The sequence below is a fragment of the Panthera tigris genome, chromosome D1 (assembly GCF_018350195.1).
Source record: "Panthera tigris isolate Pti1 chromosome D1, P.tigris_Pti1_mat1.1, whole genome shotgun sequence".
Taxonomy (NCBI): Eukaryota; Metazoa; Chordata; class Mammalia; order Carnivora; family Felidae; genus Panthera; species Panthera tigris.
This window is the reverse complement of record NC_056669.1, coordinates 2,027,599-2,052,443: the sequence shown is the minus strand read 5'-3', so window position 1 is coordinate 2,052,443 and position 24,845 is coordinate 2,027,599. Positions and strand designations below refer to the sequence as shown.

Below are 24,845 nucleotides of genomic sequence, written 5' to 3'. Positions count from 1 at the left end.
TGGAACAAGGCACTGCTTCCTGTTGACATAAGTCTAGAACAAGGTACTGCCTCCCGTTGACATAAGTCTGGAACAAGGTACTGCCTCCCGTTGACATAAGTCTGGAACAAGGTACTGCCTCCTGTTGACATAAGTCTAGAACATGGCACTGCCTGTGGGGTAGAGGCCCACACAGCCATTTGCTAGCTAGCCCACTGCTCAGCTCCCGGTTCACAAACCCGTCTTCATTTGAGACCAGAATCAAAACACAGATGCATCCTGTGCCCCTTGCTGCCCCAGTCACTGCCTGCTGTACTCCAACCCTGCATCTGCCCTGACGTTGAGGGTCCCGGGTGGGTCCTCCCTCCATTTGCTGTGATCAGAGGGGACCCCACCAGGCTTGTCTGCCATTCTGCACTATATACACACACACACACACAGCCTCAAACACACATGTGAGCACACCATACCCTGCCTGCAGGGCTCCAGGGGCACAGACTCTTTGATTCAGGTCTTACATTTAGTGTGACCTCACTTAGGAAGGTGTGCTAAGTTCACTCATGGGTAGGATGGACTTTCGGCTCCATTGGGCCTTTGCACGGATTAGAGAGGATGATAGGTTTAAGTACTCAGTACTGTGCATAGTACATGGTAAATGCATGATACTCGTAGCTGTTAGGACAGCCTCTCTAATCATACCGGAGCCTTGGACGAGTCTGCCTCAGGCCCCCAAACAACAGGCTGTGGTTCGATAACCACATTTCTTACTCTTCTTCGAGCATACTCTGCAATGAAGCCTAGAGCCTTTCCCTTCCTGGCGTGGGCTCTCCCTTTGTGCATATGCTTCTCAAGTTAACAGCCTGGCTGAAATGAAAAGGGTCACCTTGCCACCCTTGCTGGCCACCTGTGGCACTGGCCACCTTGCCCACAGCCTGTCACCTTCATGCACAGGGCGGAGCAGTGGGTTCCAGGCTCTCCCTGACTCTCCTCTCTGTCCCCCAAGTCCTACTCTTAGAGGCGTGGTCAAAAGAAAGAAACATGGTGTTTCTGATCTGAATTTTTATGAATTAGATGATAAATTAGATAATAAATTCAATCTACAGGATTTAGGCGAGCACAGAAACCGACAGAGGAAACTCCATTTATCTGGAGAGATTTAACAATGGTACGCTCAGGAACATTATTTTTTAGACAGATGCCTTCCAAGCTAACTCCAGTTCCTAATTTTCTAAGATTTGTAATCCATAAAAAATGGAATTAAAACCTGTGAAATACAGTTGTATCGGTTGTTAATTTAAGAGGTGCTCTGTGGCCTTGAAGTCACCATTGCTTGTTGCCATTCACTTCTAGATGAAATAGTTCCATGAGTCCTAATCTGTATGAATTAGCGGATATGCAGTCTCTCAGTGTGGTTTTTAGGCCACTTACCTCAGAATCAGGAAGGTCTTTCTCAGATTCGTTAGATCTGTGCTTAATGCTTACGTAGAGCATTAAGATGACAGTGACTTCAGTGGCCGATAAATCTCTGAGATAAAACATCGTGTCGATTGCACAATAGCCCATATCCATCAGTGTCATATGCCAAAAGTGTCTTGATGACACATTGCCAGTGTGTGTGTGTCGGGGGAGGGCTGCCCACACCACCAAGCAAGTCTCTGACACCAGAGGGGTGTCCTAGAATCCGCTCCATTCTGGTACTGTACCCGGATATCACACCAGATGACACAGGGTAGGAACTCCAACCCAAAGACTTCCAGATTCAAAGATGAGAACAACTGAATTCAGCTCCCCTTCGGTGGTTCTAACAATGCACCGCCCTCTGTGATGTCGTGATAAAAGCACAGAAATTCTCGACACGTCGAACTCCCGTGGGTTACTTTTTGTGGCAGTGCTCAGAGCCGTGGGTGCAGTAGCAGGGGGGAAGGGACCACAGGCTTTAGGGAGGATTTCTAATGGACATAAAGGGACTGCTGTCGTTTTCAAGATGTGGATTTGTAGACCACTTCTGAGCAAACAAGTTTCTATTTGGCAGTGTTAGTGTATTGGGCTCTCCAGAAAGACCGAGGTTTATCGTAAGGAATCAGTTCATGCAATTTTGGACACTAATAGTCTCAAAAGCTGCGGTCAAGCTGGAGACCCAGGAGACCACATGGCGTGGTTCCAGTGGGGAGGCCACAGGCTTGAGATTGGGAAAGAGTCAATGTGTGAGGACCAGTGTGAAGGCAGGAAAAACCTGATGTCCCACGGCAAGGCAGGCAGAGGGAAATTCTCTCCTGTTTGGGGGAGAGTCAGCCTCTATTCCAGTGTGCCTTCCACTGATTGCATGGGGCCCATCACATTAGGGAGGCCACTTTATTCTACTTACCCTATCGATTTACCTTTAGGGGCGCCTGGGTGGCTCAGTCTGTTAACCATCCAACTCCTGATTTCAGCTCAGATCACGATCTCACAGTTGTGAAATGTAGCCCTGTGTCGAGCTCTGTGCCGACAGCATGGAAACTGCTTGGGATTCTCTGTCTCCCTCTCCCTCTGCCCCTCCCTTGCTTGTGCGTGAGTGCTCTCACTAAACAAAATGTTAAAACACTGACAGTGATGCTCTATACCAAGCCTAGAGGTTACGCTGTGACTCCTTAGACTCCCTTTTAAAGAGTAAGACGTGGAGCAACTCCTATTTTTGTTATGTCCTTAAAATTGACTTAAAAACTTATTTTTGAGAGCCAAAGAACTCTGTGTAGGTTATTCTCACGAACCTAAAACGTTACAAAAGTCTCCGTAGTAACTTGCCTTTTAGAAACAATCTAAAACCCCTACTTCCATCGTTTCACTTACTTCTAGATTTTAACTTTGTTCCCTTTCTTCATAATTAATATAGTCACCCAGCTTAATTCATTAAGCATCTAATTGGGGCTAAAAAGTCACTGCTTCAGCTCCTCGAGTGATTATCTCAATTAGGCTGAGTTTTTAAGCACTGTGCTGTTTAAGGCTGGTGTTAGCACTCATGCTTCCCCCACCGTAGAGTTATTTTTATAAAATAAGGGTAACAGGCACTGAAATACCAAGATAATGGCACAGATAACTGTTAAAAAAAAAAAAAAAAACCCAGCCATGTGATAAGCAGTTTGAGCTATCTGCTAAGGGCCAATGTTTGAATTTCAACAAAAGGCAGGGTGGGGGTCACTGTGTAATGTATAAAGGACAGGTGTTCCGAAGTCCCGGGGAACCAGTCCATCATTACACCATGAATTCAGGCCAGCAGTCCCTGAGTACTGATGTCTGTGACCTGTGGGGGGTGTTGAGGGGACTCGGTATTCTGACCTCACTGTGGTTAATTCCCCCAGCCGTGACTGTTGTGAAAGACAAACACACATGTTAAGGAAAAGATTAAAGCTGTACCTATTCAGAATACAATTTTCTAAGGAAATGGTATATTTACTTACATAGCAAAGAATAAAGATTTAAACTACCTACCTACATCAATGGATAGATCATGTAAATAGAAAATAAACAAGGAAACAGTGGCTGTGAATGACACACTGGACCAGATGGACTTAACAGATACATTCAGAACATTCCATCCTGAAGCAGCAGAATCCACCTTCTTCTTGAGTTCATGTGGAGCATTCTCCAGAACAGATCACATACCAGGTCACAAATCAGCCCTCGACAAGTACCACGAGACTGAGATCGTGTCGTGCAAATTTTCCAACCACGACGCTACGAAACTAAAAGTCAACCACAAGAAGAAACATTTGGAAAGACCACGAACACATGAAAAAAACTTGACCTAGTTTGCAATCCGAAAACATAACCTATAAAAAGCATACCCGTGAGGGGATGGCTTAGTTAGAAACCCACCAAGTGCATCAGTTGGGGTGTCTGCTTAAAATGAGGCCCCAAACCGTGAGAACGTGGTTGAAAGTGCACACTCTCGACTTTGCCTGGCTTTGATTTTAGCCACAATATTGAATTGCTTTATGAACTTCAAACAACAGCAAAGGGGCAAGTATCTTCTGTTTGTTAAAAGAGGTTAAATATTAAGAAGTGCTGACAAGTCCTGCTCTTTGATCAACCAGAGACGGTTTCGGGGTGTTTTTAGGGTGCATAAATGTTGACAGAGGCACATTGGAGGTAACGCCCAAAGGCAAGGGTCATGGGCAATCTGTCCAATAACCTGCGTGAGAGCTACTACAACAGCCAAGCTTCAGTGAGAGATTCTACATATACGGAATCCTGTCCAGACTCTGGCATGAAGACAGGATGTCGGGTTCAAGGATAAGGGAGAATCCCCACAAAATCCATATGCATTTTGCTAATATTTAGATGAGCACGCAGTATTTCGTGTGCTGTACACAGAGCTCCTCTCTCTGAGCATGGGAGGGGCTCCAGAGTGTCAGTGTAGAAACACTGCCCCTCGAGTCACGAACAAGGATGTCCCCATCTTCTACCCTCCCCCGACCATCTGGGGTTTTCTCCTAGGTTTACAGTTCTGTCTTCTCTCTGCCATTAACTCCCGAAGCCCGCACGGCCTGCGGCCCCGTCTCTGTCCACAGACGGATCCTGTTCCATTGCCTCCACACTTAAAGATTCCCCTGGGGACACACAAATGGAACCCATTAGCCCCTTTTCCCTGATGTGTGTCTGTGGAGAAGTCTCCCTGCCCTCGTTGGCCCCGGTGGGCCCCCCCAACCGTTCACCTCGAGGGAGCCGGCCCACTTACCTGCACCCTGGAACAGAACAGTTCTGACCCAACCTGGTTACACAGTGCCCTGGAAGCCCCACCATTGAAAACAGATGCAGGTGGTCTGGCTGTCAGGCCCCCATGGATGGCATCTGCCTCTGTCTCCCTGGAGGTCCCCGTGAGCGCTCAGAGCTTCTGTAGGGTTCTCACCGCAAGTGGGCTCTAACCCCGGGCTCCCAGAATACGGTAGCCTGTCTCAGACTGAGGCAGGTGGCAGGACATGACCCCAAGTCCTGTGAAGGGCACAGATGGCACATGGGTGTCTGTGGTTCAGCTGGGGTCGTTCAGGGGGAGGAGCAAAGCAGAAAGGGGCGGCAACGGAGCCTGGCTTAGGGACAAGGACACAGCACGGCGAGACCAGGAGACCACGTGAGAGATCTGTCCACTCGTATGTTTGAGACCAGGAAACGCTAACCTACAATTGTGGAAATGAGAGCAGGCCTCACTTGGGTGGGAGGCAGCATCAGAACTTTGTGGAATGACAGAAATGTTCTTCATCTTGACTGCTTTGTGCTCGAATGCATGTATGCATCTGTCAAAGTGCATGCAATTTCTGGTCTATTTCTCTGTTTGCCTCAGTGGACTGTCTGCTCTGTGGGAGCCGGACCACGTCACGTGTGTTGACACCTAGGGTGGGGTCCGAACCAGAGCACATGTGATGACTGCTGAAAGGGAGGCAGGAGGGGAAAGAGGAGAAAAGCAGAAAGGAAGGAAAAGATGGGGAAGCCTTCTGTTGACCTTTGTCCCCTTTCAGGTAAGAGGGCATCGGGCTATTTGTCAGACCCCAGCCTGTTGCCGCCTCTGAGACATCGAGGAAGCACAGAGATTTTCAGCCTGTTTAAGACAAGCACTAGTGGGTATAAAGCATGGTATTATATGACCACAACTCAAGTAATATGTCGCCGATGAAAGCATAGACAGCATGCTTTAAATCTTCTTCAAAGAACGTGTCACTCTCGTCTATTTCATCGATGAGTGCCAGCTCATGGCCAAGTCCGCTATCGGCCCAACACGCTGACTGATAGGACCGCAGTATGATTCTGTGACTGCCTATCAAGAATAGGAGACAAGAGTGGTGTGGTCTTAGAGTGTTGAAGAAAAAAGGAAACATAATGGTGCAAACACAAAATCATTTTTTTTAAAGGCACAGAAAATCCACCTTTGCTAAAACGAGAATGATTTTTTTTTAATTTTAAAGTTTTAATTAGGAATAATAGTGCTTCAAACACCTTTGCATGTTTAAAGTATGTAGGTTGGTACGTTTAATACTTGTGCACAACTGTGAAGCTTCGACTTCCCCCAATGAACATGGATTACACCCAAAATTTCCTCTTAAAAATCTCCTGCCTCGCAGGAGGCAACCACAGTGATCTGCGTCACATCACTATGGATTAGTTGGCACTTTCCATGACTTTATGTAAATAGAATCATACAGGCAAAACATCTTTTCTCTCATTTATTTTAACCGGCATAATTATTTTGAGATTCATCTCTGTGGCTGTGTTTACCAATAGTTCACTCCTATTTGTTGCTGAGCATTATTGCGCCATGTGGATTACCATAATTCCTTCATCCACACACTTATCTGACTGTCCTTTTATTTCTGTGTTGTGCTTCTTAGAAATGAAGCTTCCATTCTGATTTGTGTGGCGGTTTCTTCGTGGACAGGTGTGTCCCTTTTTCGTGGCTGAAGACCTGTCCTCCGAAGTGGGGGTACCATTTTACACCCTCACGAGCAGTTCACAAGAATCTTGGAACTTCTCACTTTCAGGAACCATTGTTGGAGACAATGGTTTGACACTGAGACATTCTAGAGGGTGTGTGGTGGTAATTCACGGTCTTCATTACAGCTTCTTAATAACCAAGATGCTTAAGATCTTTCTATGTGTTTATTTGCCAAGTGTATTATGTAGTGCGGTGTTCAAGGTTTTGACCTGCTTTTATATTAGGTCATTTGTTTTCTTACTGAGGTAGGATTACTTTATGTATTTTTTTAAAATCCTTTGTCAGATTTATGTCTTCCAAGTGTTTTATCACAGGTCAAGATTTATTTATTTTCATACCACTGTCTTATGAAGAACAAAAAATTAAATTTTTTATGAAGTTCACTTTAATCATTTTTTTTCTTTTATAGTTCAAACTTTTTGCATTCTTTTAGAAAATCTTTGCCACAGTCAGGAATACTGAGAACCTCTCTGATGCTTTAAGTGGTTTTATGGTTTAGCACTTACATTTATGCCTGGGACCATTTTCTTGGGAATTTCTTCTTCCAGAGAGCCAAGGATCGATGCTCATTTATTTTTTGTGTGTGCATGGCTGTCCACTGGCCCCACATCATTCACTGAAAGTAGTTTTTGTTCCTCATTGGGTTGCTTTGATGACTTGGTCAAAAATCTATTCACCGTAGAATTAGGTGTCTATTTTTGAAGTTGTAGTCTGTTCCAATGTATCTATTTTATGTCATTACAATATTTTTTATTAGAGTTTCATAATGTCTTAAAATTGAGTAATATAAGAGTTCCAACATTGGGTGGGCTTTTTTTTTTCATTTTTTAAAATTTGTTGGGACTGTTCTAAGTCCTCTGATTTTCTACACAAGTTTTATGATAAGTTAAAATTTCTGCCCTCCCACCCCCGCCAAAAAAGCCTGCTGGTATTTTGCTTAGGATTGCATTGTTTCTGTAGGTCAGTTTGGGGAGAATGGACATAAAGACAATATGGAGTCCAATTCAGAAACATGGTAGTTTCTCCCTTTATTTGGATCTTCTGTCTCTCTCAAGAATGTTCTATGGTAGTCCTGAATGTGTCCTGCACATAATTTGACATCAAAACTGTTAAATGAGGATCATAAAAGCCCACACCCCATAAGTTTGGGGTAAGGAAGGGTATCCATATGGGGTGCAGCACAGTCACCCAACCACCAGCACCACCTGTCAGAGGACCAAAGGCCATCTTGCAATGAAGAAGGAAAACACGGCGAAGACAGGGCATTTATTTTAAGGACTATTGAACCAAAAATGCATTGTCAGACTCTGATGTGTGTCTAAACATGCTTGCTTAAGCACTATGCTCTCCTTTCCTCATCGGTTACAGTGATGCTCAACCTTATAATGGGCTTGTAGGGTTTGCTTGCTTGGTTGTCACTGACTTCTATTCAACAATCAACTTCAAAATATTTTGGAATATAAGCAAAGTAACTTTATTGGCTTTTCCTCTTTCCCTTCAAAACCCTGTCATCACTGACACCCTGCAGTCACTTCTATTAAGTCTGTGATCCTTTATGCAATTACTCTTTCCTCCAAAATAATTCTTTCTAGATGGAATTGCTGGATCACCCGACTTTCTCAGTTGGTTAAGCATCTGACTCTTGATTTCAGCTCAGGTCATGATCTCTTGGTTTGTGGGTTCGGGCCCCACATCGGGCTCTGCACTGACAGCTTGAAGCCTGGTTGGGATTCTCTCTGTCTCTTTCTCTCTCTCTCTCTCTCTCTCCCCCCCTGCTCTGCTGCTGTCTCTCTCTCAAAAATAAACATTAAAAAATTTAAAAATAAATGGAATTGCTAACATATATGACAATTTGTAGGACCTTCTTTAAGAAAATGAGAATAGAATGCCTTAATTCCTTAAACATGAAGAGTTTAAAGGAAGATCTATGGTACACTTTGGGTGATGAATTTCTAACAATACTCCAAAAGTTAGATAAATTACTTATATAATAAAATGGGGCTGAGTTAGAATAATCTATTTAACGCTCTTGCTATCATTCCCTGAAAAAGGCACATTTTATTCTCTCCTGTGGTACAAATGTCCTCTCCTTGGTGGACTCCCCAGAGTCAAGTCCAACAATGGTTTGTAGACACACTGGAAAGGTCTCAAATGCATATTGTTCCACTTGGAACTTTGTGAAAATTTTTTGTCCCTTTCGTGTTATTTATTGATCTTGAATATTTCTTATCAACCAGAAGGTGATCCATCCATTCCTGGCAGCTGATCAAGTTTTATAATATTAACATTAAACCAGTTTCTGTTCTAGCTGTTCTACAAAGAACAGCTCTCTCTTAGGATGGGAAGCCGGGCCAGTGCACAGACAAGGGACACGTCTAGAGTCCTCTGGGCCTGTGGACGGCAAGCCCGAGAGGCAAGCTGGAGGGTGCGTGGAGACGATAGAGACTGGCACACAGGTGCATCAGAAATTACCTTCCTCCAAGGATGCAGACCTGGGCTTTCTGACCACATGATGCAGGGGATAAGGGGCATGCAAGGTGTCTCCTATAAGTTTGCCCCAGGATTCTCACTCACACCACACAGATGCTGCCAAAGCCAAGAACAAGCTCTACCTTCTCTTGACCCTTCGTCCCACGTCTCCTGAGGTTTTCCACAACCCTGAGCTCCACCAAACTTGACCCGATTCCATTTGCTCTCCTTCACTGCATCACTTCGCTTTGCCATGTACTAGGAATTCCGAAACCAGGAGGTCTGCGCCTCAACTCTGAATTCAGAGCCTAGACTGTCACAATGTGACCAAACGATGCAGGCTTTGAAAGCAGACACCTGGGGGTCAGATTCTGGCTCCGTTATTCTTAGCTGTATGACCTGGGACGAGCTCCCGTCCCAGAGCCAAGGTTGAGAATCCCGCCTGAAGACGCTGTTTGGCAATGGATCTCTGTATCATCCTATACCACCAGTATGTCTCAAGCCTCAGTTTCCCAGGGTCAGAAAATGTGTTTTGCTGGCAGTTACTCTGGGTGGGTTGGGAAGTCTCTGGGGTGGTTTGAGGAGATTCGCCTCTTTTGTAAATGAATCCATCACTATGTCAGCCATGTGGCAAGTAGCCTGATGGGAATAGAGTAGAAATGCAAGAGCCCAGGTGGGGGTCTGTTCCAACGTTCTGGGAGGTAAAGAGACATTGGAGGTGGATCATGGCTGGAGCCACCTGCTGGAGGCAGCGAGAAATTGCTGGATTCTCAGCGTATTTCCAAGGCAGAGCCAACCAACTTGATTCTAGATTGGATGTGGGATTTGAGAGGAGGAATGGATTCAGGATTGATTCCCAGGGTTTTGGCCGAACCACTGGGTGACTGGGGGTGTATTTCTGGAATATGGACAACAGAAAGGAGGAGAGGGGGCTGGGGAGGGCAGTCACAATCGACAGCTCACTTTCGAATGGAGAGGACTCCTAAATGTTTGAGGCAGATGTGGAGTAAACATTAAATATGCATCTGGAATTGAGAAGAAGGGTATAAATTTGATGTTCATCAGCTACAGAGGCCATTGCAGAGCTAAGCTTGGTACTTTGAGAGTCTGAGAGGAGAAGATAAATTGACAGAGAATCGAAGGGCCAGGAGGTGGGACGAAGCCAGGAGTCTCTCGCTACCCCTGAGGCCAAGAGGATAACAAGAGACGGGAATGCTGAGTGAGTCAAATGCAGCCAGAAGACTGACCAAAGTGGAGACTGGGGCTCGATGCTTGCATTTTGCAATGCTGAGTGCCTTCTCCTCTAGCAACCCCAGCAAAACCTGTTAATATGCCAAAGCTGAATTTACTTCTTACTGGCTCAAGGAGAACGCCGTCTGGAAAAATTAAGAATTAGACATCCATTCTGTGTCACAGACAGAAACTACCTTCTCTCTCTACCTCAACCCCCAAGGTTGTATTAATAGAAAGATTATACTATGTTTTAGTTTCATTTTTCATAATTAGATATTTAATCCAAATTTTTAAGATAGATGGAAAACCCAGAAGTTACAAAAGAAAATATTGATAGTTTATCTCCTAAAAATTGAAATTTTCTATCTGGCATAGACTCCTGAGCAAAATCAAAACCAGATTTTTCCCCTTGATTTTTAAAAAGTATTTATCTTAATTCCGGTTAAAATACAGTGTTATTCGTTTTTCTATTATCTAATATTTTCAAAAGTGTGGTAGGAAATAAAGTGGAAAAAGAAGGAATTTTCACTTTTGAAATTTCAACCCAGGTTGTCATAACAACAAGGGTACAGTCTACAGGTAAACCTGGTTAGGTTATTGCATCTGTTTATTTTAAATCTCCAACAATAAGCATTTATTATGCTGAAAGATGAAGACAGAATGAGAAAAAAGAGTTGGAAAAATATGGCAGGTAAAGGATTAATAGCACAAAATCAGGAGGCTCTTCAAGTTATTAAAAAGATGCAAAGGAAAATCTAGTGAAACCTGGTAAAATGTTAGGAAATGTACACAAATAGAAAATGGAAAGGTCTAATAAACAGAAGAAAATGTGTTTAATCTCACTGTCTTTTAATGGAAATTAAAGCATAATGAGTCATTGCTGTTCCCTCCATATTTGCCACAGTTAAAAAGATTGATTCCATCCCGGGCAAGAAGTGAATGGTCTCGTTTACTATTTCTATAAGGGTGAATTGCTCTTTTCTTTTCATAAATTAACCCGGCAGCATCTCTTAAAATTAAATAGGTACAGGTAATTTGGTCCAACAATTTTAGGCGTTATCTAGCACGGAGAAGTACAAGCATACACCCACAATAATATTTACTGAAGCAGTGTTGTTAGTAGCAGAAAAACACTGGGAAAAAACCTGTGTTCCATTCACCTAAGAATGCTACAATAAATTTCAGCAGATGCAGACTCTAGGATGTTATTTTGCACCTACAATGCACGACTTTGTCAGTAACGACCTGTGAAACGTCCGTGATGCATTTTGAACTGTTTGAGGCCTATGTAATATGCAAACCACGAGATTCACCCACTTAAAGTAAACAGTTCAATGGGTCTTCCTACAACCACAAACTGGTGCAACCATCACCACTAATGCCAACCACAACGTTTGTATCACCGGAAAACAAGCCTTATGCCGGAGGTCACTGTCCATTTTCCTGCTCTTCTGGCACCACCGATCCCCAAGCCACTACTGACTTCGGAGCTCTGGTCTGAATGCCTGGGTTGCCCAGAGTCACAGGGTGGCTGGCAATGCCCAGTGTCGTGATGCTAACAGGTGCAGCCTAAAGCTGGTGCCGAGGTCGTGAGACTGGAGCCTCCCGCCCTCCCTCACCCCTGTGCCCTCATCCCAGCGCCCCTGAAAAGCAGAAGCAAAGATTGGTCTCAGGCTCTGCTTCCTGGGACCATCTAGGCTAAATCCTTCATCAGTTTATCAGTTTCTGAGCCCTGAGCTTCGCACTTCAAACAACAAAGATCATGGGGTCTCCGAATTCTGTGGGTCGCCCTGCTGCCCAGACCTGAGTTCACTGGTGAGGTTTCACTGTGTCGGCAGTGGGGCAGGGCTGGATTCCATCAGTTCCCCTAAGGAGCTGACACTCACTCTCCATGGGGTCTTTCTGTCCCTGACCTCTCCTGTTCTACATGAGAAAGGCAGGCAGCCAGGCCACTCTCAAGACAGCAAAGACCCAGAGGAGGAGAAAAGAAAGCCGCACGTTCTCAAAAGGCTTCCTTTCAGAAGATGCATGACCTCACCTGTGGCATTCTTTCGTCAAAGCAAGTCACGAGGCCAGGGGGCTCCATGGGGGGAGCTGCGGCAAAGCCCCATTGCAGAGACGCAGGGACAGGGATGCGGAGCCTGATTCATTGAGACGTTGTAAAAGTAATCTAACCCCGACCCTCCCTCACCAAGTCGGTCTTTTGATAGTTTCCCTTAGTGCCCTCTTGAGTGGGCAGAGTCATCCCCCACGAGTGATGGCGTAGTTTCGACAGGAGTACGTAAAGAAGGATAAAGGCTGGATCACCTGTGTGAGTGGTCGGCTGTCACGTGGCTCCTGGCCACAGATGAGACACGAGCCGTCACGACCATGTGACCCAGCTCCATCCTCAGGGCCGACGTCAAGCGGACTCGACAAAACGGCTGGTATTTTTCCCTTTGCTCCTCATATTCCTTCAAACATACGACCCTAGCGAAAACCAGTGGCCCTCAAAGCTGCTGTGATCTAAAATCCACCAGGAAGTCCAGAACTGACCTCTGGGTCGACAAAGGGAGTCGGAAAAGAAGGACTCTCAGCCACTATCTCCGGTCACTGATCTGCCACGGACCTTGGAAGGACGCCTGAGCTCCAATGTGTCATCTTCTACCAAACGGAAATGACTGGGATGGTCTTCAAGCCGCCCTGCATGTAGCCGGCCAGAGGCTCTGCTGGCACTGGGCGGGTCACAGCACCTCTGACCATAAGAAAGAGGGGCTGCTTCCCACAGGGGTGTGGCCAAGCCTGCATCCCTGGGTGGGGTGGGGGGGGCGGCGAGCTGATGCCAGGACACCCTCACCATGCTCTGCCCTCCCACCTGCACATCAGGGGCCCTGGCCAGGCCCCCTGGGTCATCAGAGTCCTGACACAAAGCGTAAGCAAACACGCTGGCTGCCAGAAGGAGGTGTTCATTCGACCAAACCCACATCTGCCCCAGTTGTACAGGGTGGGGCGGCGTTTTCTCAGGAAAGAGGAGGAGGAAACATCTCATCTGATGGAAATCCCTGTCACCTGTTGTCAGGGGGACAGAAGCCAGAAGCACAGATCAGAAACGAGAATAGATCAGCCCAGGTTCCCCGATAAACAAATCCTCATTGGAACCGTGCGTCGTGGAACTGAAGTTTCAACACCAGATTAATGGGACAGAGGACAGACTCTGTAAACATACACAGACTGCAGAGGAAATAATAGAATTGACACTTCGGGAGAGGGTGATAAACTTATGGAAGACGGTACATGAAGGAGCAGCCCAAGATGAATCGGGTTTCCTAAAGGAGAACGCGGGACAAATGGGAGAAATTTATCAGGAGTGTAACTGAAGAAAACTTACAACAATGCTCGGAAAACTTAGAAACTTAAAATCGATCCCTTGGTCCCAGAAGACAGACAATAAGGAGACAACAGTATCAAAACAGCTAGTGGCATTCATAACCTTCAAGAAATTCTTATCTTTGAACTAAAAGGAGGAAGAAAAAGAATTGTGAAAGTTGGTTGTTAAGGTTACCCTAAGAGGTTTAAGTAAATGGCTGGAAGAAAGGGGCGTGACATTTCCCAGGGGAGAGTGGGACACAATACAGGAGGAATTAAATAAATGAAATTTCGAAAAAGCACAAAAGCTTAGATTTTTAAGTCTCCAATTTTCACCCTCCTGTATCTTTCTTCAGAAAAAAAGGGAGATTGTGACCTAGAAAGCAATCTAGCATTAACACACGGTGTATGAAACTCCACCCCCCCCCCCCCCCCCCCCCCCCCCCCCCCCCCCCCGCCCAAAGGACTCCAGTCATTCCCCACTGCAGAATCCTGTGGTCAGCCTGCCCTCTGGATTTTCTTCAGGGTTTCTGTGGGGCTGGAAATCTTACCTGCATCTTCCCTGACAACGCTCTGCCTGGGGGTCTGGGATACCTCTACCGCAGCAGCGACGGTCATGAAAATAACCCAAGACATTCAGTGAAAGCCAGACACCCAGGTATCCCACCCGGAGAGGCAGCGGTCTGGGCTGTGTCTGGGCCGGGCCGGGACTCTCACCTCGCACGGAAGCACGGTGTCCGTCTGAGCCTGGAAGCAAAAGCCCGAGCAACAGGCTGTCCTGTTCTCCCCGCCCCCTCTGCTGCTTCTCACTCTTCTTGTCCTGAGTGTAGTGGACACACCATGTGACACTCACACGCTCATCAAAGGCACAACTGGTAACCAGACAAGCTCGTTATGCCGGTGCCGTGCTCACCAGGGCGTAACACCGCCTACCCCCATACAGCGCTGTGCCGTCACCGTTGACTATGGTCCCTGTGCCCCTTGTCCCTGTGACCTACTCATTCCATCACTGGAAGCTTGTTTCGCCCCCTCTTCCCCCCCCCCCCCCCCCCCACACCTCAACCCCATTCCTCTGGCCACTAGCAGTCTGTATTTAGGGGTCTGTGTCTTTCTGTGGCTTCTCTTACACCGGCTTCCTGAAGAGTCACCTACACCCTGGGACCTGTTGGTCCTCCTCTGCTCTCAGACAGAAATGGCACCTGCCACCCAGGCTAGAAACATGAGCTTCCTGCAGTCATCAGGTGTTGTTACTTCTTCCTTAAAATACCTTCCAAATCTGTTTATTCCTCATCCTTGTCCCTAACACCGCTGCCACACATCAGGGCTCCTTCTTCCTTCTTGGACCTTTTGTCCTCCTGGAACACGTCATTCATTCATTCGTGCGTTCATTCACTCACGTTTGAGCCATTCCACAAATATATATTATACCCTACCCTGCTCCAGCCATGAGGGCAGAAGGGCACTGACAACAGCAAATACCGGTTCTCATGGGGTTTCGAGTCGGGGGGATAAGCCCGTTGTAAGCCAACAGATACACAAATATTTAGTTACCACAGTGATAACTACAATAAATCACACATGTAGGGCAAGGTACAAGGGGTCTCATGCAGACTGAGGGACTCTCAGAAAGTATCTCACAAGGGGACACGCAGTGTGACTCTCCTGCCTCCCACTTCGTAGGTGCTGGAATGCCGTGTGCCCATCCCCACTGCCCCAGCACTCCCCATCCCAACACACACCCCACTTTATCCACACGGCAGACTTTCACGGACTCAGATGTCACCTCGTCATCGGTGTCCTTCCTCCCTGCCGTGGACAGATACTTCCTCTCCGTTTCCTCTTCCTTCTTGCAGTCTGCCTGGCACATCACTAACTCTGGTGTCTGACTACGTCCAGCATGGTTCTTGCTCCAGTACAGTCTGGATCCCTTTATGTCATACTTTCTCCAAGTCCCTCCCGTCTCCTCACGTAGCATCCTAGGATCCTCATCAATGCTCACTGCTTTCCAACTGAACATTAAGGAATAAGGGCTATTCTAAGTTCTATTTGCAATAAAAACATCTAGTGGTGTTATTCTGCCTAAGGCCTTACCAGATCGTGTCCCTGGAGGACAACCCAGGAAAGACAACGTTCCAGCCGCAACACCTGTATTAGGTGCTAAGATAATAGGGATTTTAACTTGATCTTACATTGTTTCCACTGCAGCTAATGCTAAGATAAGTTTCTTACCATTTTTTTTTCTTCTGGACAGAAACAGTTGAAACTTTCAGAGTATTTTTTAAATTGGTGCTTCAATTGTGTAGTATTTCCAAACTTTGTATGTTATGATTGAAACGCCCTTGTTGAGTTGGACTGCTCAGGTGGTCGTGACTGAAGAAAATCATATCAATGCTTTCTTTTCTTTTTCTTTTTTTTAAAGATTGTATGTATTTATTTCATTTTCTTTTGGCTTTTCTTCTCCCCCCCCCCCCACCCCGCCCCGTATTTTGTAAAGCCCTTGTCCAAAATGTAAGGAGCTCATTTGCAGTAAGAAGATCCTGTGGTTCTGTCTGGGATAAACCCGATAAGGTTGTCTTAAAGTTGGAATCACCCTCCCAGGAGCTGCGGAGCTGGTGACATAGTGGAAATCAGCCAGAGACAAAGAGGAGGTTGCGTTCTGTGGGATGGAGTTGAAGAGCTATGTTCTTACATTTTTTCTTTGGAAATAATTCTAAGCTTACAGAAAAGTTGCAGAAATAGTAAACACCACTCTATACTTGTGACCCAGAATAGCCCTGTGCACGCAGAGGGCGCTCCGTGTGGCAGAAGGGGGAGCTCAGGCTCGCAGCTGGGTTCACCAAGGAAAGTACCCCCCCCCCCCCCATAGCCTCCCCCTGAGTTTTATCTCAGAGGTGACTTTTCAATGAAAACATGTCCCGTAATGAGTATTTTGACTGACTCTGTCGATTCATTTCTGTAGCAAACATTTGTCAAGATGAGGAACTGATCGGCCCAGGTTCCCTCCTTTCAGTGCCCTCCCTCCGGGACGATACATGCCAGAGGATCCAGCTTTGCTGTTCCTTCCTCATGGAGGGGAAACTGAGGGTTTCCTCTCTGCTGCATTAGGGTTTACTAGCTGAGTGACTCACCTGAACTGTGTCATTGTTGTCGCTAGTGAAACAGGCATCACCATGAATACAGCATCTGGCTGGCTGTCTGGAGCAGAGCCTCACATGTGGTCAGTACTAACTGAGACTTAGGTGTCACTGCTGTTATGTGGTGACCACACACAGTCTGGGTTTTGAACAAAATTCTATGAAAGACAGGCATCTGTGGTTCATCTTGTGCAAACAATGTGGGCCTTTAACACTAGATGTGTAATCACACATAAATCAGATCATGTAAAAGTGGGAGATATTACAATCACATCATTCCCAGCTTAACTTTTCTCAACAGTGAATTCGTGTTTTGTATAAAATTGTGATTTATGTTTTATCTTAGCGTTTTTATTTTTTTAAAAATTTTTTTTAACGCTTATTTATTTTTGAGACAGGGAGAGACAGCATGAACGGGGGAGGGTCAGAGAGAGAGGGAGACACAGAATCCGAAACAGGCTCCAGGCTCTGAGCTGTCAGCACGAGCCTGATGCGGGGCTTGAACTCACAGACCGCGAGATCATGATCTGAGCCGAAGTCGGACGCTCAACCGACTGAGCCACCCAGGCACCCCTATCTTAGCGTTTTTAAATTCACATCCAGTCCCAAGAAGACAGATGGTACCTTGAATTTAAGTTCTAGTCCCTGCTGTGTTCTCACAGGACAGTTCACTGGCTACTTAAGTCAGACTTCCTGACGTGCACAACAACCCACATTTCACAGACACAAAATCTAAGCTCTGAGGCATCAGGGTTTTGGTAGAAGTGACAGGGCAAGTAAAGACTGGGAGCCTGGCCCTATAGTTCGGGATTCTAGCCACTCTGCAATTAAACGCATGGCTGGAAACTGGCTTCGGTGAAAGTTCCATTGACCAACCACTTCCCTCCTGTGTAGCGATCTTAAACGTGGGTATTGCATGTCTGGTTGTAGCTGTCTGCCAAGGTACAATGCTATTTTTGCTTTTCTCTAAAATAATCTAATCAAGTGCAAATTACAGTCAAATCCCAACCAACTCTTAGTTGAGGTTATAAAAAGTTGAGTAAATTCTTCCATAATAACATATGTTACAAACAGACTAGAAAGTTTGCAGATAAAGGAAATTGGAACAGAATTAGTTCAGAATGTGAAAGGCTAACTTGACACGTTGTAATTTTTACGTTTACATTTTATCTCTAAATGGTTTTAATTTTTAAAAACTAGTGTTTTTTTGAACTATGAGAGCACAACATTCTCCTCTGGGGTGCTGAATCTCTCTTGCATAAACGAAGTCCACAGCTAAATGCTCCAGGGCATCTATGCTCCCCCAAGTCCCAGCTTCTTCCACAGTGTCTCCATCCCCTGTGGCTGCAAACACATGGCCCAAGGTCACAGTGTCTCTGTCTGGGCAGCAGAGGAGAGGAAATGGCGTATCGGCTGTGCCCTGTGGGGAAGCTACCATATCATATCTGCATTCAGCATTTTGGCCAAAAGTGAGTCACCAGGTTCCACTCGAGTAGAAGGCAGAGAAGGGTTATAGCTTTGTTCTGAGTGTCCACCAGCCCAGGTAAACACTATGGTGTTCTGGCAACAGGGAGAGTCAAAACCGGGAGATGCACAGTAGTGTCTAACTCACAGACAGTCATGCCTTCTATGCAGGGAAGCAACCTTAGGAGTACAGACCAGTGGGACACCCGGTGGCTCAGTCGGTTGGGCATCCGGCTTCGGCTCAGGTCATGATCTCATGGTTCGTGAGTCTGAGCCCCATGTCAGGCTCTGTGCTGACAACCCAGAGTCTGGAGCCTGCTTCGGATTCTGTGTCTCCCTCTCTGTCCCTCTCCTGCTCATGCTCTGTCTCTCTCTAAAATAATCATTAAAGAGTCTATTTGTAAAAAAAAAATGAATAAGAAATAAAAGTACAGACCAGTTAGCAGCATTGCCTAGAATGTTACCACCATAGCAGAGTCCGCTCTTGTTCAAACAAACCCCGTTTTCATAACTATGGGTTATTTCAAGTAGAAATAAAGGCAACCTCCAAACTCACACTGGTGTCGTTGGCTTGTTTAAATAAGCCAGAGAAAGATAAGGGGATCAGACAACAGCCTAAATATAATATTTGATTAAGTTGGGGTCTTCGTTACCTTTTGGCTTTCCTGTACAACACTTTCTTCTTTACCCCACCATGCTAACCAGTACCTAAGTCACCTCTAAAAATGAGGAGAAAGGAAAGATCATCCACCCACGGTGCTGAATCCTAGCAAATTCCTTATCTCTGCTTTTACCTTTGGACCTTCTTCTATTGACTTGATCCCTTTAGCGGTGGTTCTCAGGAACTGGAAAAGAGGAGAAGACAAATCGGGCACAGAATAATCAGAATGGGTAATGGTTGCAGCATAATACTCTGGTTGATACTCATTCTTCCATTTTGTAAACACCAAACATTGACTGGCGTGTCTCCAGGTAGGGAACAGCTATGAGGCCTTGATTCTCCTCCCCACAGGCTCTCCTCCCCAACCCCCTCTGCTTTGGTTTTTTCTTGTCTTTCCAGCAACCACTTAAGTATTTGAGTATGTTCATTTATCCACTGGGAAGTTTTCAGTCTTGCCATCTGGAAAGGCTCCAGATACACTAAGGCAGGGAACTGGCTGGAGCTTCTGGACCCTCGCAGGAATATGCTCTGCTCCTTATAATGTAGATTCGTGATTGTCCAGCACAAAACTCATCTCTTTCATGAAACTTTGAGAATTAATTTCCCTCCTGTGCAAGGGTTGGTGAAGCATTTACGAAGGTATGACGATAAAGAAAGAATAAGATAAAAATTCAACCAGACCATCTCCAACATCCTTTTAATTTCCAAAGTTTTTTTATTCAAGGGCTCCAGGGAAAGTAGTTGTGTTTTCACAGCGATCACACAGGGACAATGATGCTGCCCTAAGTGACTCAGATGTTTTGGAAGGAATCTCTGTGATGTCCTTGGGAATTCTGGAGAGTGTTCAGCTGTGTCTAGCGATGGACAACAGTCTCTGAGGATGGTTTTGATTTGGGGGCACGATCTGAAACAATCCAGAGACAGATCTGATGGTTAAGGTGTCCGGAAGCAGCTTTAACCATTGACTGAATAAACACTTGTTGAGTTCGGACGTAAGCAAGTGGCAGAAACCAGGGCGTGGGCCGTGCACTTCCTGCTCCCCGATGCCGACATGACAAGGAGCCCAAGGGGTGATCTTCTGGGTTTCAGGTGCTTCGGAGTGTGGCTCTGCGTCCCCAGGGCCGTGTCCCCAGGGCCGTGTCCCCAGGGCCTTGCGCAGCCTTCCTCCCAGGACTCGTCTGTGGGCACACTTTCCCGAGGAGGAGGATGGGAAACACAGAGCCCACACGTCATGCCGACCACACTGAATGAGGCTCATGCGGGTCAAATGGGAGAAACCATCGGGGGTGACTGCAGGGGTCCGTTGCCTTTTCTCACTTCCATCCCCACACCTGTTTTTGGAAGGACAGTAGAAAGCCTCAGAAAAATCAAACCTCTGAACAATATTTGGTTGGAAACACGTTAAGGCAGGTTCAGTTTCTGCTCTTGAAACGGATTTCTGTGTGCATGTGTTTGCAGGGCTGGTGGCAGGAAGTGCTTGCGGCCCACTGTCTTCTCGCCGAACGCACTTTCCTCCGGGTGCCTTTGCCCCTTCACCTCTGTGTTGTGCTGGCTGGGATCTCTAACACCATGGAGGAGTGGGAAGGCTCGTCCTGCTTCTCTGTTAGAGAGGGTGCTTCTAGGGGCGCCAGGGGGGCTCCCCTGTCCCCAAAGGGTCCCTGATGCAGCAGTCACAGGAAACCGGAAACCCCTGGATGACACCCCCCCCCCCCCCACCAGGCGGGCAGACCTCCTCCAGCAGGTGGGAGCCAGGCTCTGGGAGGCCCCGCCGCCGCGTGGGCTTGGCTCTGCCCGGGGGCTCCCTGCAGCCCAGCCACAGCTGTGGCGCTTCCACCTTCACAGTCCTCGTCTCCCTTCGTCCTTTAGTGTGAGCTCACTGTTGACATCCTGGGGCTGTTCTCCTGATCTGACCATACACACGGTGATAGAAAAAAAGTAGTTAACATTTCTGAATTCAATTCAAATCACTCAGAAACTCAAAGATTACACCATAAAATATATTTATTGAAGCTTCCAGACATTGTAGAATTTTCCTGTTTCATAGAAACAGCTGGTAAACGGCCACATACGTGAGAAATTGTAACTTCTCATTGTTTACTTAGTCCATTTATAAAATCTTCCTCCTGCCCTCTCTGCCGTCGTGCCCCATTTCTTCTGGATTACTCCGAGATGCTGTGTATTTTAACTAAAATAGAATATATTTTTAAGTGTTTAAATGAAAAACTGGTCTTCTATTTTATTAACACAAATTAGGATACAAAAAACAGCCAAAGAATTAATTACTGATTCCTTAAGTACACCATTTTCAACCTCTTAAATACATAAATTTTTGAGCCCCTGGAAACCTGAACTGCTTCACAAAAATATTTAATGTTATGAAGGGAATACTCCATTTAACATTAACTCCATTAAACTATTGCTTGAAAGTTGCGTGGTCTGTCATGACCCACTACACAACCCAAGGAGATCAGTAACAAAAGGTACTTAGCTATGTGATAATTTTTTGAACATTTTAAATGCAGATTGGCCACATACTTATTCAAAGTTTAAAGTAGCAAATGTTTCTTTTTTTGCTAATACAGCTTTTACTGTCGTTAGACTCTACTGATTTTTTAGAAACAAAGCAGCTCCACACTGAATCCACCGGTCCGGGCTGCCCCCACACGGAACGTCAATGTTGGTCACCACACGATCCCTCTCAGCACTCGTGTAAACAGGCAAAGATATGCACTCATCAGGGGAATAGGGACCGTATGAACCCTGCAAAAAAGAATGACTTTGTTTTAAAATATGGCAATATACTATTTTGAAGCAGAGCAGTAGAGAAGCAAAGAAAACTCTCCCAAATAATAAGATTTAATATATTAGGAAATTTTTAACACTAGCATCATAAACCCCATGATCCAGCTGTAACAATCATTTACAAATGTGCTTTTATTTTTAAATTGGTTGACTTATTTAGAGAGCAGCATGAGCAGGGCAAGGGTAGTTAAGTGAGGGAGGGGCAGAGGTGAAGGGGGGGTGGGCTCGGGGAGAATCCCGAGCAGGGGCCAGGTTGTTGGCACTGAGCCCGATGTAGGGCTTGAACGCATGAACTGTGATGTGAGATCATGACCTGAGATGCGATCAGGAACTGGACGCTCAATCAAATGAGCCACCCAGGGGCCCAGATTACTGCCATTTTGTTAATTATGTGCTGGTTGTTTTTGTCATTCTCTGTTGCCCCCAGGGCTGTCCTCTTGCGGGACTGACGGCATTCTTTAGTGTTAGGCTGGAGTTCTTCCTTGGTGTGTGTTTTGTCTTTTTACTATAGATTTTGGTCTCCGGTGACTGTGAGTTGGAGAACTCCCTAAACATACTGCCATCTGGGCTCTCTGGTCTCAGCCATGCAAACGAGATGATGAAGGGACGTCATCACTTGGAAAGCGTCATGGTGAGCCCCTCACACTGTGGGGCTGCTGTGGCCCTGAGGCCCACCATCTCCAGAAGTCCACCTGTGGCAAACGTGCCCTCCTGCCCGGCATGGGGGGAAAGTCACCAGAGAGCCAAGGCTGAGAGGGGGACCCCCACGGGCCCAGATGTAAAAGGTACCTGAACGTGGCACTGTGGGCCGGACCTGGATTCTGTGCGGGGACAGGCGCTGAAGCTGAGAGGGGGGCTGCGGTGGCATCGCGTTCATCTTCCGGTTCTCATCGATGAGTCACACGATCCACGTTCTGGGTTGAAACAACACATGCAGAGAGCGTTCTGTATCAGCTTGATGGTCGCTCCAGTTCACGCGCACTCCCAAAGGACACGCGCTGTCTCATCTATTTTGTGAGTCCCTTAACTAATTTTCTACATGTGATTGAGTTTACTAGCTCTTTGAACCTTCACACCAGCTTTGTGATTATTTGTTTAGTTCTTCTTGCAGATACGTCTTCTTTCATTTGAAATGTATTCCTCTGTAGCCTCATTTTGTCTGACTTCCTATGGGTTACGTGGAAAGCTTTTAGAAGTCTTCAAAGAAAGGCCTCCGTGGGCATGTTCCGTGGGTAGACTGCATGTACCTGGTGGCTCTGGTGGACTATGTGGAGGTGGACTGTAGCCTGGGGTCCTGGGGCATCTCTCGCCAGCATCCCCCTGATGGCACGGCTGGAGCTGAAGGTAACCTGGCTGGGGGCTCCTGGCAGGGCAGGTGCTGCTGAAGCAGGGAGGGGCTGGAAGACCCCAGGGTGTCTCACACAAGGGTTGCCTGCTGAGTCATGCGGAGCTGAAGTGGGTACCTGCGTACCTTGGCAAGACATCTGGAGCCATGATGGGTGTTGTCAGAGCATGTCCTGTTGTGTGCCATGGTGGGGCCATCTTGGGACGGCTGGGGCTGGTGGAGGCTGGGGATCTGGGACTCGCTACAGCAGCTGGCTAGCCAGGGCCCCCATAGCCTGTGCCCATCTGCGCTGTCAATGTGGAAGGGGAACATTACAGTGGCTCCAGCCAGCTCCCCTCCCCCCAATCCACAAGAGAGGTCCACGCATCTCCTGCTATTAGGCAGACACTGCAGGCCTGGATCCTTTAAATCATAGCTGCCCTATCAAATGACGGCTCTCGTTCCTGTGCCCCAGGGTAGACCAATCTGCTCAGCATCTCTCAGGGCTGGCCCTCCAGGTGTGGATGGCGGTGGGGACGGGGCTTGGTCCCCCCTGCTCTTCTCTCCATGGTCCTTCTATCCTCTGTCCTGCAGAGACGTTGCTCGGTTGGCCCAGTGCATCGGTGTTGACTCCATGTGTGTCTGTGAAGGAGGGGAGTCAGGGTCTTTTCCCATGTCACCATCTCAGATCCTCTCCCAACAGTACTTCCTTAATGTCCTCTTCTCTCCATTATCCACCTAGTTCTAAGTTTTTGTTGTTGCTGGAACCATAATTCAAATAAAGCCCACATGCTGCAGTTTGTTGATAGGTCTCTTAGTTCTCCTAAATTTATAGGTTTTTGCTCCTGTTTTCCTTGAAGTTTATTTGCTGAAGAAACCACATCCTGGTTGGTTCCATTCCCATGGCATCACGTTCTTCCATTCCCTGGATTCCTGGGAACTGGATCCGGAGGTGAGTTTGGATTCAGATTGAATTTTTGGCACAAACCCTGCAAAGGTGGCACTGTATGCTTTCACAAGTAGGCACGCAGTATTTGGGTCTCTCTTTAGATATGAGGAGCCACGAGATTCTATCACACCAGAATCACACAACAGGAATCTAATTCCACTAACCCTTCTTCACTTCTAGGCAGACAGGGATATACAAGGAGAAACTCCCATTACCAATCTTTGGATCATCATGAGGCATCATTCACTTAGAAAAGGCCGAAGAAATGCCCCTAAGTTCCCTCCGTTTATGTGCTTTCCAAGTAAATTTGTTCCCTAGTATGCTGTAAAGGTGATTAATGACCTCCTCCTTCCTTAAAAGTATTATGGCGAATTGGTGGATTTCAGCACACCTGGTGGGTTTCCATCGGTGCCGCTATTAACGCATTGCTACTAAAACTGTCAATCTCTGCACAGGGGGAGTTCTTTAAATTGGCTCTTGAGTATTTATTGTTTGTTTTTTGCTATGTGTCAGGTCATCTTCAGCTTTCTTGCTTTCTGGTATGTCAGTGGGTGATAGCCCATCTTGTACATCTGCTGTCTCAGAAATTCGATGAGTCGTGATTGTGAGGATCGTTGAGATTCCTTTAATGGGAAGTGGCGGCAGGGATTGTGACATGGGAATGCCTTCTCACCCCCCTCTAGGATTATTCTGTGATGGGGGCTTAGAAGCACATATTTTCTAAAGAGAAATATCACGAGTTCATGGAATTTCCAATTCCAATTTTGGATTAATGTGCTTTTTGAGTTGATATACAATTTTATTCCACTAATGATTACTTCTTAGACTTGAAATGAGACTTAAGGGGAAAAGCTGGACTCATTCTAGAATTTGACACATGGAGAATGGGAAACCCAGGGAGGCTGCACCATGGTAAGGAGCCGCAGTCAGCCGGAGAAAGGTCTGCCACATGAACACTGGCACCAGGGCACTGTGTTCTTTCGTCGCTTTCAGAAGAGAAGACACAGGACGATGGAAAAGGA

At 46.5% G+C, this 24,845-nt stretch overlaps 1 protein-coding gene across 3 annotated transcripts in view; it reads right to left on the bottom strand.

The window, feature by feature from the left end:
- Positions 1-20,731: 20,731 nt before the first annotated feature.
- The window catches only part of DYNC2H1 (dynein cytoplasmic 2 heavy chain 1), a 342,976-nt gene continuing 338,862 nt past the window's right edge, over positions 20,732-24,845 (bottom strand). For 2 of the 3 annotated variants that reach the window (XM_042959288.1, XM_042959289.1), the window contains exon 89: positions 20,732-21,508. In XM_042959288.1, coding sequence (XP_042815222.1) covers positions 21,350-21,508 — 159 coding nt within the window. In that variant the 3' untranslated portion in view covers positions 20,732-21,349. The remainder of the gene's footprint in view (positions 21,509-24,845) is intronic. The other variant, XR_006208595.1, reaches the window with a different exon arrangement.